This window comes from Melanotaenia boesemani, chromosome 5, assembly GCF_017639745.1.
Source record: "Melanotaenia boesemani isolate fMelBoe1 chromosome 5, fMelBoe1.pri, whole genome shotgun sequence".
NCBI lineage: Eukaryota > Metazoa > Chordata > Actinopteri > Atheriniformes > Melanotaeniidae > Melanotaenia > Melanotaenia boesemani.
Genome location: NC_055686.1, coordinates 27,127,304 through 27,142,780, shown reverse-complemented (window position 1 = coordinate 27,142,780; position 15,477 = coordinate 27,127,304). Strand labels below are relative to the sequence as shown.

Genomic DNA, 15,477 nt, shown 5'->3' with positions numbered 1-15,477 from the left:
CATTGATCATTGGTCTTCACACATGCATTTGGGTTGTTATATAATATTTTTATCCAATCTATGAAAGATGACCCAAACCCAAATTTGTTTAACGTTGCAAATAAAAATTTCCAGTTTACTCGGTCAAATGCTTTTTCTGCATCTAAAGAAATGACTGTGGATTCCAGGTTATGTAGAGTTGAATAATCTATGATGTTAATTAATCTACATATGTTAGTAGAGGAATGTCTACCTTTAATAAAACCTGTTTGGTCAGGATGTATTATTAGAGGGGTTATTTTTTCTATTCTTCTGGCCAAAGCTTTGCTAATTATTTTGAGATCTACATTTATTAATGAAATTGGATGGTAACTGGATGGAAGTGTCGGGTCTTTACCTGGTTTTAATAGTAGAGTAATATTGGCTAGGTTCATATTTGAAGGTAATTTTTGTTTTTCCCTTATTTCTAATATCATATTGTAGAAAGTGGGTGCCAGCATTGTCCAGAATTCTTTGTAGAATTCTGCTGGGTAATCATCTGGACCTGGAGCTTTATTGTTGGGCATATGCTGGAGAGCTTCTCGGAGTTCGCCGACTAAAAGGGGGGAATCCAAGACCATTTTAATTTCATGTTTTAATTTAGGAAGATTGATGTTACTAAGAAATTTATCAATATTGTCATCTGTTGTAGTTAGTTGTGATGTATATAATGTTTTATAGAATTCTTTGAAAGTGTTATTTATCTTGTCAGGGTCGTGGCTGATGTTTCCTTCTGGCTCTCTGACAGAGGAGATGGTTGTTTTCTCCTTGTTTGTTTTTAACTGATTAGCCAGGAACCTTCCAGATTTGTTGCCATGCTCAAAATTCTCCAAGCGAAGTCTTTGCACCAAGAATTGCATCTTTTTATCTATTATTTCATTAAGTTCAAGTTTAGCTTTCCTTATAGCCTTTAGTGTGTGTTCTTCTGGGGACACATGGTAAGTGTCCTCTAAGGATTTAATTCTGAGTTCTAACTCTGAAATTCTCAAAGTTTCCTTCTTTTTCTTATGAGAAGAGAAGGAAATTATTTTCCCTCTCATTACTGCTTTTCCTGCTTCCCAAAGAACACACGCTGAAGTTTCTGGCAAGTCATTATTTTCTAGATATAAAGACCATTCTCTTTTGAAGTAGCTGATAAACTCAGGATCTTTAAGTAATGACGTATTAAATCTCCAGTTTCTAGTTGCTGGTTTATTGCCCTTACTTCTCAGATACTGGTGCGTGATCACTAATGCTAATAGGATGGATTCTGATTTCTGACATGTCATTCATCAGCGAGCTGCTAGTTAAGAAATAATCTAATCTAGAATGGAAATGGTGAACTGAAGAGAAGAAGGTGTATTCTCTTAGTGTGGGATGGTGAGAGCGCCAAACATCACAGAGACCAAAATCCTTCATGTACTGTTTTACAGTTTCTGCAGATTTCCAGACTCGATGAGCTCCTGTGGTACTTTGTTTGTCCAGTATAATATTAAAATCTCCTCCTATAATTAATGTGTTATCTGAGTGACCATAGAGTGAGGCGAAGAGGGAGTGAAAGAAGGAGGGATCATCTACATTTGGACCATATATATTTGCGATACATAACTTAACATTTTTAATAGATAATGTAACTATTATAAATCTGCCTTCTGGATCTATGATTATATTATCTATGTCAAAATTTAACCTTCTATTAATGAGAGTTGCTACTCCTCTCTGCCTATAATTATCACAAGCTGAATACACCTGTGGAAACAGGGTTGTTGAGAGAAGATCTATTGTTGAATTTGATAAATGAGTCTCTTGGAGTAATATTATATCTGCTTTCATTTCTTGCAAACGATTAAAAATTATTAACCTCTTTTCCCTTCTGACAGCTCCACGCACATTCCAAGTGCCAAATGTGAGTTTGTTCATGAACCAACCGCAGAAATGAGGGCTATATGCATATTACTGAAGCCTGTGTGCGTGCATCCCACTGCTTCTCCGCGTGCATGTGTATCTGCCAGCTGGTTGTGACAGAGATGTATGTGCGCTTGTGCTGTTCTGTGTGCGTTCCTGTGAATCATGAAAAGTGCTGATGTGTATATAATATAATGACAAGTGTTACCGTTAACCGTTAAAGGGTCGGAGAGAAGAAGTGTAAAGAGTGCAAAGAGCGACAGTGCCAAAGGAATAAAGTAATTTAAAAAACTCATCTGTGCTGAGAGCAGTGTAGTGGAGACGGGCAGTGGATTTACTGTTAACTAAATTATCTTTTATGGCAGTTTTATGGATATAACATGATCCAGTGAGAAAACAGGAAAATTAAAGCACATACCAAGTCAGTAGAGCCACGGAGTGATGTCCGGGTCGCGGTACAGCTGTCCATTAATAAATAATTTATCCACCACGATGACAGCGCGAGCGCCTTCAGCGATACATTTCCTCCTGATGGGAAACAGGACTCTCCGTCTCCGTGGGTCCAGAATCTCTCTCGGATATTGATCGTTTACTCCAAAGTTCGTTCCCTTCAGTTCGCGGCCCTGGTTCTTCACCTGCTCCTTCTGTTTGAAGCTGACGAACTTCGCTACAATGGGTCTTGGTCTGCTGGACCCAGGTTTCCTCCCGCCGAGCTGATGGACTCTGTGAAAGGAGATGTTTTTCACCGTTTCCTCCGGGAGCTTCAGGTGGGTTTTGATGAAGTTTTTCACCGTGTCTCGGGGTCCTCCTCCGTCTGCTCTGGAATCCCTGCAAATACCAAATTATCTCTCATGCTCCGCGCCTGCAGATCGATCACCGTTTCCTTCATCTTCTTATTTTCCTCCGAGAGACGGGTCAAGCCCTCGGTGAGGGATTTTACCGACTCTCTGAGACCAGCATTTTCTACAGCCAGAGTTTCCACCTGCTTCTGGCTGAATTCTAGTGATTCACATAGCGCCTGGAACTCCTTGTGGAGAATTTCTACCAGGCTCAAACGCGCATCTAAACTACTGAGTTTTTTATCTATAGAGATCAGAACATCTGTTGAGTCGTTCCCCGGTGGTGAAATAGCTCCAGGTGAATCCTCATTTCGCTGTCTCTTGGATTTAGATGAGGTGGAGTGGGTGGAAGTGTTGTTTGGTTTCCCCATGACGATTCTGTCGTAACAACGATCTATAAAATCTGTCAGGCTGGCCAAATCCTCCCCGCTGTGCTCCAGAGTTAACCTTTTAAAGACACTATTTTCCTACTTTAAAGAATATTTTGATTAGGCTGGCACAAAATACAATTGAATGAAAGTATAAATGTTTGGGCATGCCTAGTTTGAATCTGCCGTCTCCCCGGAACTACGTCACCTTCAGCATTAGCGTCACTTACCTGCCACCAGCGTCACCTACCTGGGTCACCTGAGCTCTGAGGTCCACAGAGACCTGTATCTGTCCTGATCCACACTTGGTGCCTCATTTATAAAACTGTGGGTAGGAGAATTTCCACAAATATTCATCACTGTTGTTCCCATCCACCCTATGGCTGACAGAGACTGTGGGCTGATATCGGAGCTACTGTGGATATCGTCTTTGAAGTGTCTCACAACTTTCAGTCCATTTCTCCGGATACTCCCCACTTCATTTTTAGGCGATTTTAATAACTGCAATCTTAAGAAATCACTGAATCACTTTTATCAATATGTTACCTGCCACACTCCAGAACCCTGGATCTATGTTATATTATTATTATATTATTATATTATCTATAGTAAGGGGTGTGTAAATCTGTGGCAGGTCCTGTGTTGGGATCTTCAAAAAAAAAAAACATTGTTTATAATTTTAGAGGGGGTGAAATGTTTCAAAAACCTCATGTGAGAACAAATGTAAAACAACACTGTATTTATGTTGTTTGGGTTAATGTATGGAGTAAGTTGTACCCAGAATTAAAGAACTTTAAATAAAGGACTTTAAAGAAAAACATTATGAAGTCCTGTGTTGATATGGAAGGCTGATGGTAGTGAAAAATGAAAATGCAAATGTGATTTTGAGTTTGTATAAAGGAATTGTGATATATATTGCACAAGCAGTACTTGTATTACAAGAGATGTGATCTATAGCATTGGCAACTATTTTTCTGTTAAGTTAATGTATTGGGGGTGGGCTAAATAAGCTTAGGCTTCTTCCCACTTCTTTTCAGACATTTATGTGGTGTCTTTGTGTATTTATTATTACTATTTTCTATGTTTGGGATGTCTGAATGTCTGGAAAAAAGTGTTTCTCATCATTATCATCATCATCATATAATATTTTGTCAAATGCATGTTTGAATCATGCAAATTATTATTATTATTATTACTATTATTATTGTTGTTGTTGTTAATGAAAATATTTAATTAAATATTGGGCTGCAGGAGCTGTTGACAGGTCAGCATAACAGCGCTAACGGCTCAGACTAAATCATAAACGGACACGGGTGGGACATGCATGTGCACCGTTTTATAAATCTGGACATTTTTGTGCAAGTTCTTGTGCAGTCTTTTTTCCCTTCATACACCTAGTCTGCTTTGCTACACACAGTAGCCCCTAAAAGAGGCCCCTGATCCACACTCTGAGGTCCACAGAGACCCGGGTCTGTCCTGATCCACACTTGAACTCTAAAGTCCACAGAGAGACGGGTCTGTTCTGATCAAGCGGCAACCTGTGCCGGTGAAATGCGCAGCCTATGCGGAAGTGCAAAACATTGCAGGTCACCCCTCATCCACTATGGGCTAGCTCCAAAACATAGTCATTCCCCATAGACTCCCATGTTAAAAAGACCAACTTCACAGCAGAAATAAACATGTTTAAAGCCTGGTACAAAAAACATTTTAGGATTAATAGGTCAAGTTTACCTTAATTTGTTTACTGTGAGGGGGGTGAATTTTTTTCTAACTCATCTGTTTGGATGTTATTTAATCTTGAAATTCTGCATAATTAAGGGACGTGTCCTTTTGATTGACAGGTATCCAATATCAGCGGCAAGAAGGGAAAGTGCAACACAACCATGGTTTTTAGTCAGCTAACAGCATACCTTAGCTTTAGTTAGCCTACCTCCATTAGCTGGTTAGCTACCGTTAGCTCGGTTAGCTCTTAGCTACAGGCAGCTTCAATTCAGCTTTTCAGAAACCTACGGGTGACGTCACGGAGCCTCTGTCCATCTTTTATATACAGTCTATGGTTCTGATCCACATCTGAACTCCACAGAGACCTGGGGCTGTCTTGATCAACAAATGAACTCTGAGGTTCACAGAGACACCTGGTCTGTCCTGATATCAGCTTTCTGCTTTGAGTTTCTAAAGGATGTGTGTGATTGACTGAATTGATGCTTTAGTTTGTGGTTGGTTTGGTTAATAAGAGGCGGAGCATGAGGTGGGGAACTGGTTTTGATAGTGTTTCTCTGTTTGCAGATATGCACCAATCATTCTGGTCCTCCTGCTACTTCTGGTCTTCACCTGGCTGTCCTGCAAAAAAAATATTATCTACAAATATCAGAAGCCCCTTCCCCCCAAGTGCTCCACTGAGACCAAAGTCCCACCCCTATTGGAAGTTACCTGTCTGTCTCCCTGAGTGAAGTGGTTGTAAACACCCAGTCCCTCTAAATTCCTCTCAACAGTGACCCAGGTCCCCTTAAACCCGTGGTCCAAGTGCAGATCAGGTGTGGCCCTACCTTAGAGTTTAGCTAGGCTTCAGGTCAAGGTTAGTAAGAGAGGTTTACCAGGTACAGCCATTAGGTCAGGGTCAGCTTAGGTTAGTTAGTTTACTTCAGCTGCAATTAGCCAAAGATCAGCTCTGCTATCACAGTGACATCACTTCCTGTGGACTGTCAGAGCAGCAGAGAGGTTGTGACTAAATAAAGATCTAGTTTTACTAAACAGGTTTAAACTGTGAAAAAAGATGTGAACCAATCGGGTGTCGTACCAGTCGGGTGTAGATAGATAGATAGATAGATAGATAGATAGATAGATAGATAGATAGATAAACATTTTTATTATAATAATTATGAATAGTCTTTAACCATTTCTGGCCATCTTTGTGCATTCTCTTTTTCCTGAGTAAATACTTATGTATTTTTCTAAGTGATGACCTCGTAACTCTGACTCTGGACTGGGAACAGTGTGGTTCTCATAGAAGACACTGGGTTGTATGGAGACAAGGCATCTGCAGGATAAGAAAAAATGTTATGAGAAAGAAGCAGACTGTCTTATCTGGACTGTTAACTATTTTATCCATGTCTGTGTATGTATTACAAGAGCAGTGTTTACAGTTTACCAATACAAGTACATTGGACTCTGGACTTCTGTGTTTTTCCTCCTGGTTCAGTGTTCTGTAAGCTCTGCCTTGAAGTATGTTCTGTAAATAAACTCTGGTTTAACTCTGCTCTGTCTCCATGAGGTCCTTCTTGATAGAGAACAACAATGAAAAGCATGTGCATTACGGTATATGGTGTAAAATTATGGAATAATCTTCAGGAAGAACTTAAACAATGTCCAAACATTATCCACTTAAAGAAAAAAAATCAAAGAAATGTTATTCAAAAAGTAAAAAAAAAGAATGTTTGTAAACCAGCACAATTAAATATGTTTATTTATTTAGCATTGTTTTTTTGTGTGTGCACGTGTAAATATACATGTCCATGTCTTTTTCTAAAACAAAAAGATTCAGATTTTTTTTTACACACACACACACCCACACGCACACACACGCACACACACACACATATACATATATATATATATATACAGTATATATATCGAATAAGGAAATTATTTTTGGCCGTTGTGTGCCTGTAGAACATGTTCTTACTTGGAATAAAAAAAAAGTGAAATAAAGAAAAATGTGTATAGAGCCATAATAAATAAATATAAGTTTTTTTTTTTTTTTTTTTTTTTTTTAATGATTAATGTTGTTCTATAAGCAACAACTAACAGGCTCTGTTATTCTAGGTTCAATATGTGCAATAAGGTCATTTTTTTTAAAAAACAAACCGGTCTGACCCTCAAATTTCTCCATTTTGTCATTTTGGCCCACTGTGTATTTAAGTTTGATACTCCTGGTCTAGACCAAAGAGACGTGTTCAGCCACAATAAAAGGCTGATTGAGAGTTGCTGAACAAAGGAACAACATAGACCTAAAAGTTTAGTTAAAAAATGAAAGGTTGATGGAAAAGGAAAAATGTTGACATGATTTTACATTATATTTTGATGTTAAGAGAGTTTGCATTTGAATTTTTTAAATAAAAGCAAAAGTGTTTAAACAAAACAAGTTGTTACAATGCTTTTTAGGAAATGAGTAACAAAACACTCTGGCATGGTTTTGTTTCAAGGAGTAAATATTATATCTCTATAGGAGGAAAGGTGTGTTATTAACAGTATAACAGGGTTAAGAACTTCATTACCCAGCATGCCAGGGGATGAGGGAAGTTGGACGTAGCCATGCGGGTAGCACTTGATGGATGAAAGTTAAAGGCTGTCAAATAAACAAAGAAAGAAAGAAAAAAAAAAAAAATCAGCAATCACGCCTTGTCTGCTTATTACAAGTTTAAGGAAGACAACACACTGATGGACGATGTTGAAAAAAGTAAAAAGGTTTTATTTGGTGAAGAAGCATGGGCATTACCAGGGTCAGTCAGAAAGGTGAAGAAACGGCAGCAGGCGGTGCTGCCATTGCCGTGTCAGAGGGCAAGACACATGACAGATGCACCGCATGCCAGTAATTTAGTCCTTTGTTTCAGTTAATGAAATAAATACACTACCGTTCAAAAATTTGGGGTCACTTCCCTATTGAATCCCATGGCAAAGTGACCCCAAACTTTTGAACGGTAGTGTATGTACAGATACAACTGTGAGTGGTAGCAGAATTTTTAATGGTAAATAATATTTCTTTAATGTTCCTGGGTGTTCTAGCTACGTCAGCAATCCTCAGAGGAAGTTCTGCAGGGGACACAATCAAAGCTTTAATCGAGGTGGCCAAGGAGTTACAGGGAATAAAGACCGTCTGGACAGAAACTGGGACATCACTAAAAAAGGATTGTGAAGAAATATAAATAAATAAAAATAAAAGAAATCCACCATGTTTCATAAGCATTGCATCACTTCAGGACGCTCCAGTCTGGGTCCCAATCTGGGTCCCAATCTGCTATGTCTTACCCAAAATTTCCATGTTATGTTTGCGCTGCGGTCTTCTCTGCTATTCACGACCATTTTAGTCAATGGTTTGGTGGTAAGAACACAACTGCGGTGCACCCCCAGTGGAAATGAGGTCAAAAACATGCAGATCTAAATTATGTTTTTCGTTTACATTAGAAAATGTTTCATTTTCATCACTTCAACATCCATGACACTGTTAAAAATTAGTGCATGTGTATGTACTAAGTTTATACATCAGAAATGCGTAAAGTCAAAAATTGAAATCCTAAGTTGAACATTTACAGTGGGTGTCTCAGGACTGCTGATATTGCTCTGATACAAGGGTTCTAGTAGCTCCTCCAGCTAAAGGCTCATCATCCTAAAATATAGCATAACTGAAACTTTCTTTGTCTGCAGTAAAACTGCTTGATCACAATCTTACTCCTCACAATGAAATTCTGTATACATATATAATATGTTTTTTCAAATGATGAGTAACAAAAAAGTGGCTTTAAAAAGAACTGAAAGGTTATGGTCAAATAAAAATGTCCATGTTCCACAATATCACGAAATTATCCAGTTTACATTTACTCTCTCTTACAGTAAATATATTGTAACTTGTCTCAGTGACAGAACATTGCAAATAGTTTCCTACACTGCCCTCTAGTGGGAAAACCATAAAGCTGCAGCAGTTTGAGTGTTTATATATTTGATGTGTAGGAATGTCACATCACAGTAAACATTTATTCCACAATATCTGATCCAGAATGAAACTCAGATTAAATCCTGGATTTGTTTCACACCTTATCTGAAGAGCTTTCTAATAGGTTCCAGGTAACTAAGGTCACATGTGTAGATTGGTTACAACCTACAAATGTGTTTTGTCTGTGAAGCATCTATAATGGATATTTAACTAAAATTTAAAGAAATCCACTTACAGGAAAAATGTGGGAGCCAAGGTCAGGGTGATCATTAAGATATATGCATATATATATATAATACAGTCTATATGTACAGAAAATAAGACATACATGACTTGTTTCACAATGACCTGAGTTAAGACCTACAACAAATATAAAATTTCAACTCATGTTATTATGAGAGAGTGAAACTGATCTATCAGCCTCGCTGATAAGAAGGTTTTTGGAGGGGCTGCGTGATGAGCTCTCCAATACACTCTCTTTTCTACTTTCTGTCATTTTTTAGGTTCTAGGTCCAGATCCAGATCGTGGTCTGCCTGTTAGTGACCTCTGATCTATAGCGCTTGATCTAATAATGACAGATGCCCCACACATGAACGCTGACAGATACCAACTCCCAGAAAAAAAAGAAAAATTATCTCTTAGAGTATAAACCCACTGGACAACTCATTGACTGTGTCAGCGTGCAGAGGATGAGGAATGGTGATGAGGAGTAGTAAGAAAGATCATGCAAATGCAACCACGCCTCTACGGAGGCTAGAGGCAGACCAGAGACCCGGGCCATCAGCAGCAACCCCGGAGCACCAACCCAAGCTACCCCGCCCCAAAGACAAACCCAGTCCAGGCGGCTTATCAAGGTGAATTGTACCGGTGACTTGTCCAGGTGACCAGTCTTGTCTAAGTGACTCATCCAGGTGTGCCGTGCCTCTTACCTTGTATCTGCTGGGATAGACTCTAGCCACCCCACAACCATTAGAAGAAGCGCTGTAGAAAATTGATCATCAGGATTATGGATTTTTGAAAAGTATTATTGATCACTTTTTAGCAGTAAAATCTGCTGAGTTTAAACTGTCTGTTTCATGTTGCTGAACTTCTGCAGGATGACACACACTCAGGAACACACCCTCCGGTGTTTCCATGAAACCTGCAGCTGTGATTACCTGGGGGAGGGGTTGGAGGCAGAGCCAGTGGTTTATAAACCGTGGACGATTCCTGCACTCATTGATCTTTCTGTTTGAACTCCAAGGCATCATGGACAACCTCCAGGTGAGTGACAGGACAGGCAACTGATCCTGAATCTTATTTTTTCTAGATGATTCTTACTGCTTTTACTTCACTTCTTTTATTCATCATACTCACCCATGACTTTTGCAGCTGGTATCATCTTATTCACCATAACTGTCACAGCATCATGTTGTAAAGTTTTCTGACGGCTCACATGTCCTGAACCTGACACAAGACAGGAATTTTAATAGTTGACTTGTGGTGTGACTTTGAGTATGTTTTTACTCATATGTTAATTTCTTTAGTTTTAATTTTACAAACAAATAGAACAACACACAACAATAGGAGATCAACAGGACAGACTCAAGATAAATGAAAACAAACAAGCAAAAAAATAAAAGTAAAAGAAAGAAACTACAATTACATAAAATAAAACAGATCAATAAGTAAATAAAGTCAAATCAATGTTATTGGTCAAAGTTTATAGATCAGTTTTATTTAAAAAGTCTTAGCATACCTTGCCATGCTGGGTGGGAGTCAGGCTGTTTCAGGTAGGTGGTCTGATGTGGACTGATCTGGTCCTAATACATAGCAACTTTTTCTGAGTGTCTGTTCTGCCTGACTTTGCAAACCTGAGACCTGGTTGTATGCTGGACCTGTCAAATCTGGACCTGTCAGACCTAGATCAACAGGTCCAGGTCCAGCTAGTTTACTGAGGACCAGGTCTGCTGTAGTCTGAAGTCAACCCTTGAGGAGTTTATTGGTTTATGTGGAGCTAAGATTCCAGTGCTCAGTGTGCCTGTTTGTTGCTGTGTGATTAAAGAGGAAGCGGGGCCTTATCAGTTATGCAGGTAAAAGGTCATTGCAGTTCCTGTTGCTAGGAGACAGAGAGCAGAGAGTTTATTTACAGTGTGTGTTGTTCTGAGTGAACCTTAAGTCTAGCCTGAGGTTGTGTGTTTACAAGTGTGTGTGTGTATGTTTGTGTGTGTGTTTTTACAGATGGTTATTTTCTGTGTGCTGCTGAAGGTGATGTTTGTCCTGAATCTGGTTCTGGCATTGTGTCCATCATGTGAACCAGGTACCAGAATCTGTCATAACCAGTTCTGATTATGGTCTGCAGCAGAACCTTCTGACCTCTGACCTCTGTGTCTACCGGCAGGTTACTACCAGACCAGAAACTGTTCCAAGGATGAAAATGGTAACTGGAAAGCGACAAAATGTCGTCCATGTACCGAATGCTCAGGTAAACACAACTGTTTCTGAACTAGCAGTGAGTCCTGGTCCTTAGTTCTTGTCCTGGTGACAACAGAACCAATGGATGAGATATCAGACCAGAACCAGAACTGGATTAGACATTCTGGGCCACTGGGTCACTTCTAGAGCTTCAGGTTCTGCAGATATTCTTATCAGGTTGTTTATTGACTGTTTATCTGTTATGTTATGTGTTGTGTTTCCTCCAGCTTATCAAATGGAGACTCTACGTATGTGTACTAAATTCACAGACTCTGTGTGTGGAGACAGAATCAAGACCACCGATCCACAGACCCCTCAAACAACAACAAGTAAGCTTAACTGCAGCAGCTTTGTCACACATGGCCAGTTGAGAGGAAACCAGACCTTCATCTGATGTCTCGGTTTTTCTCCACAGAACCAGAACTTTTTCCTGCAGGTGGTGACTGGCACCATCCCACTGCCATGTAAGTACCAATCACTTGTATTGATCTTTGACTCAGAGCGGTTCTCCCAGAATCTGCAGCTCACATTTTCACATCAAGCATCCAGACCACAGGTTCTGGACTGAGGTTCTGGTCTGAACTGGAACCAGAAACAAAACCACAAGTTCTACCCATTAAGAAACTCTTCTGTGGGACCTGTGATGCCACAAAATATCCTTCTGCTGATCCCCACCTCCCTGGGTCTGTCCTAAGTCACACCTGAACTCTGAGGTCCACAGAGACCTGAGTCTGTCCTGATTAACACATGAACTCCGAGGTCTACCGAGACCCTGGTCTGTCCCGCTGAGAGTTTCTTAAGGATGTGTATGATTGACTGAATGGGTGCTTTAGTTTGTGATTGGTTGGGTTAATGAGGGGCGGAGCATGAGGTGGGTTATAGTTTTTGATGGTGTGTCCCTGTTTGCAGATATGTGCCAGTGGTTCTGGTCTTTCTGTTACTTCTGGTCCTCACCTGGCTGTCCTGCAAAAAGAAACTATTCTACAAATATAAGAAGCCCCTTCCCCCCAAGTGCTCCCCTGAGACCAGATTTCCCCCCCTTCCTGGAACTTACCTGCATGTCTCCATACCTGCCCTGACTGAAGAGGATCTGAAAACCCAGTCCTTCTAAATTCCTCTCAACAGTGACCCAGGTCTCCTTAAGGCCGTGGTCCAAGTGCAGATCAGGTGTGGCCCTACCCATTAGAGTTTAGCTAGGCTTCAGGTCAAAGTTAGTCAGAGAAGTTCACCAGGTACTGGCGTTAGGTCAGGCTCAGACTTCTCCTTACTGTCTGTTAATGAGGCGACAGAAACACTCTGCTCCTCTCTCGCCTCCTCTCTGGACAAACTCTGTCCTCTGGTGTCAAAACCAGCCAGACAAAACCCTCCCAGTCCATGGCTCACAGAGGCTCTAAGGGATCACAGAGCCGGACTCAGGGCGGCAGAAAGAAAGTGGTACAAATCAAAAGAGCACACTGACTTGTCTGAGTACCAGCAAAAACTTGAAACTTTCACATCCAGCCTAAATGCAGCCAAGATAGCCTTTTATCAGAACAAGATCCGCAATGCTCCCAACACACGACAACTGTTCATGGCGTTTAACTCTCTTCTATCTCCACCACCTGCTCAGCCTCCCACTGTGCTGACTGCAGAAATGTTTGCTTCCTACTTCACTGAAAAGGTTGCTACCATCAGTAACCAATTCACTGAGCCTGACCAACTCAGCCTTGCCAAACCAGCTACTGGTGCCTCACTCTGCTCTTTCTGCTGTCTAAATGAGGACGAAGTCTCTAAACTTCTAGTCAGCTCAAAACCCACAACCTGTCCTCTTGATCCTGTTCCCTCTGACATCCTGCAGAGCATTTTACCTACAGTCAAATCTGCAGTAACTCATATTATCAACTCCTCTCTTAAATCCGGTGTCTTTCCTTCTGCCTTCAAGCAAGCTCGGGTTACCCCACTGCTGAAGAAACCCACACTCAACCCAGCCCAGGTTGAAAACTACCGGCCCGTCTCATTGCTTCCATTCATGTCTAAATTACTAGAGCGTGCCGTCTTCAGTCAGGTCTCACAGTTCCTCCAAGACAGCCTATTTGATCCATATCAATCTGGATATAGGCAGGGTCACTCTACTGGACTCAAAAGCGGTCTAACACTTAATTATGACGTCCCATCTTGTTTGAATTCATGCTTGTGTTGTTCTTACTCTCAAATGTAAGTCGCTTTGGATAAAAGTGTCTGCTAAATGACTGTAGAATAGAATAGAATAGAATAGGGTCAGCTTAGGTTAGTTAGTTTACTTCAGCTGCAATAAGATTAGCTGTGCTATCACAGTGACATCACTTCCTGTGGACTGTCAGACCAGCAGAGAGGTTGTGACTAAAGAAAGATCTAATTTTACTAAACAGGTTTAAACTGTGAAAAAAGATGTGAACCAATCAGGTGTCGTACCAGTCAGGTGTGTATGTATGTATGTATGTATGTATGTATGTGTGTATGTATGTATGCATGTATGTGTGTATGGATGGATAGATAGATAGATAGATAGATAGATAGATAGACAGATAGATAGATAGATAGATAGATAGATAGATAGATAGATAGATAGATAGATAGATAGATAGATAGATAGATAGCATCGTTTACCTTTCCTCTTCAGAGCTTCCTGCAACCATGTGCCGGTTGGATGTAATGCTCTCCTTGTACAAAGTCTTTATTTTTCTTTTCTGTAATAAACTTTGTTAATGGAACTTCAAACAGATGCTGTTGGTGTTTCAGCTTCTCTCTCTCTCTCTCTCTCTATATATATATATATGCTTCTGCTAATGCTCTTGTTAGAGCCACTCCTGCTGGTAAAATGGGTTCTTCCAGTCTCACTACACCTCACTCATTGCCCCACAAAGAAACGCTTTCAAAGTTGCCTCTGTTTTTATTCCTAAAGTGTCATATAAAAGCTTTCCAGTGACAAGAGATTTAGCCTTGTGTGTGATCTCATCCTGTGAAAGGTTTTAAGATGATTCTTTGACGCTCTCATGCTCTTGGTCTATTTGCCGTTTTACTGCTTGTAGCAACTCAGTGATGTAGTAGTTTCCTTTGTTTTCCTCAATAGTCTTATTAATGGTGGAGAGCTTCTTTTTCACTTCAAAGTCTTTGCTCCTGTATTCATCTTCCTGGTTCTTTGCCCAGTATTTATTATCAATGACATTTGCACCGTCTGCCATACTTCTTGACCAGGGGCCTCATTTATAAAACTGTAGCAACAATGACTAAAGGTTGCAAAGGGGAAAAAAATAAATGCTGCACAAAAAACTTCCAGATTTATAAAAGAGTGAGCTTGCACGTCCCACGCCTGTTTTTTTATGGCATGTGAAGTGTGATTCATTTTATGAAAGGTGTGCCATGTCCACTTTGTAATTTAAATAAGGGAAAAAATTATTTTAAGAAATCCACAATATAAAATACAGGCTAAAGTTAAACCTCCAAAAACACACATTTTCCCATTTCAGGTATAAAATACTTTTTAATAATACCTGTAATATTAATATCACATATATTTATTCAGTCCCAGGAGTCTTCTTGTACCACCCCATCATATACAATATGCATGCAATTTGACCAATAATACATTAAATAATTTCTAAAAACCTTGTGTTTTCCTACCAGTTAAGTGTCCTTTATAAGATATTAATAATTAAAAATATCATTTAAGTTTAAAACAACTTCACAGCTGTATGTATGTATATGTTTCATACATACCATCCCTTCACATTGAAAAATGTGACAGGTGGTAAATTTCAACATAGAATAGCTGTTCAGTTCACTGCATGGTAAGCTAACTCAGCATATCTGATTTCAATCTGAAATATCATTTCATTTCCATTAACAGTGTTTTTTCTTAAAAAAAAAAAACAAATAAAAAAAAATTCCTGATCTGTTTTGTGTGACAGGGTGGTAATATTGAGCTTGACGGACCCCATCCAACCTATATAAACATCAAATAAAATATAAAATAGTGTGGGACAAAAAACACAAGTGTGGGACAAAAAAAAGTAAGTGTGACAGGGGGTGGTAAGTGAAACAAAGGAATACACTCAAATTGTATTTTTTTTTACTAAAAATATTGTTTATTTATTTTTAATAAGTATAATTTATAGTATTAAGGATATCCATTTCATCCAAAAAGATAACGTTCGATTAAAAAAAAAAAAAAATCTACATATATATACA

General features: G+C 39.5%; 2 protein-coding genes across 2 annotated transcripts in view; both read left to right on the top strand.

Annotated features, from left to right (window-relative positions):
* LOC121639986 (Fc receptor-like protein 5) overlaps positions 1 to 15,477 on the top strand; it is a 907,115-nt gene that overhangs the window by 305,786 nt on the left and 585,852 nt on the right. The window lies entirely within an intron of this gene.
* LOC121640058 overlaps positions 10,056 to 15,477 on the top strand; it is a 29,045-nt gene continuing 23,623 nt past the window's right edge. The window contains exon 1 of the mRNA XM_041985744.1: positions 10,056 to 10,080. Within this exon, the coding sequence (XP_041841678.1) occupies positions 10,066 to 10,080 (15 nt within the window). The 5' untranslated portion in view covers positions 10,056 to 10,065. The remainder of the gene's footprint in view (positions 10,081 to 15,477) is intronic.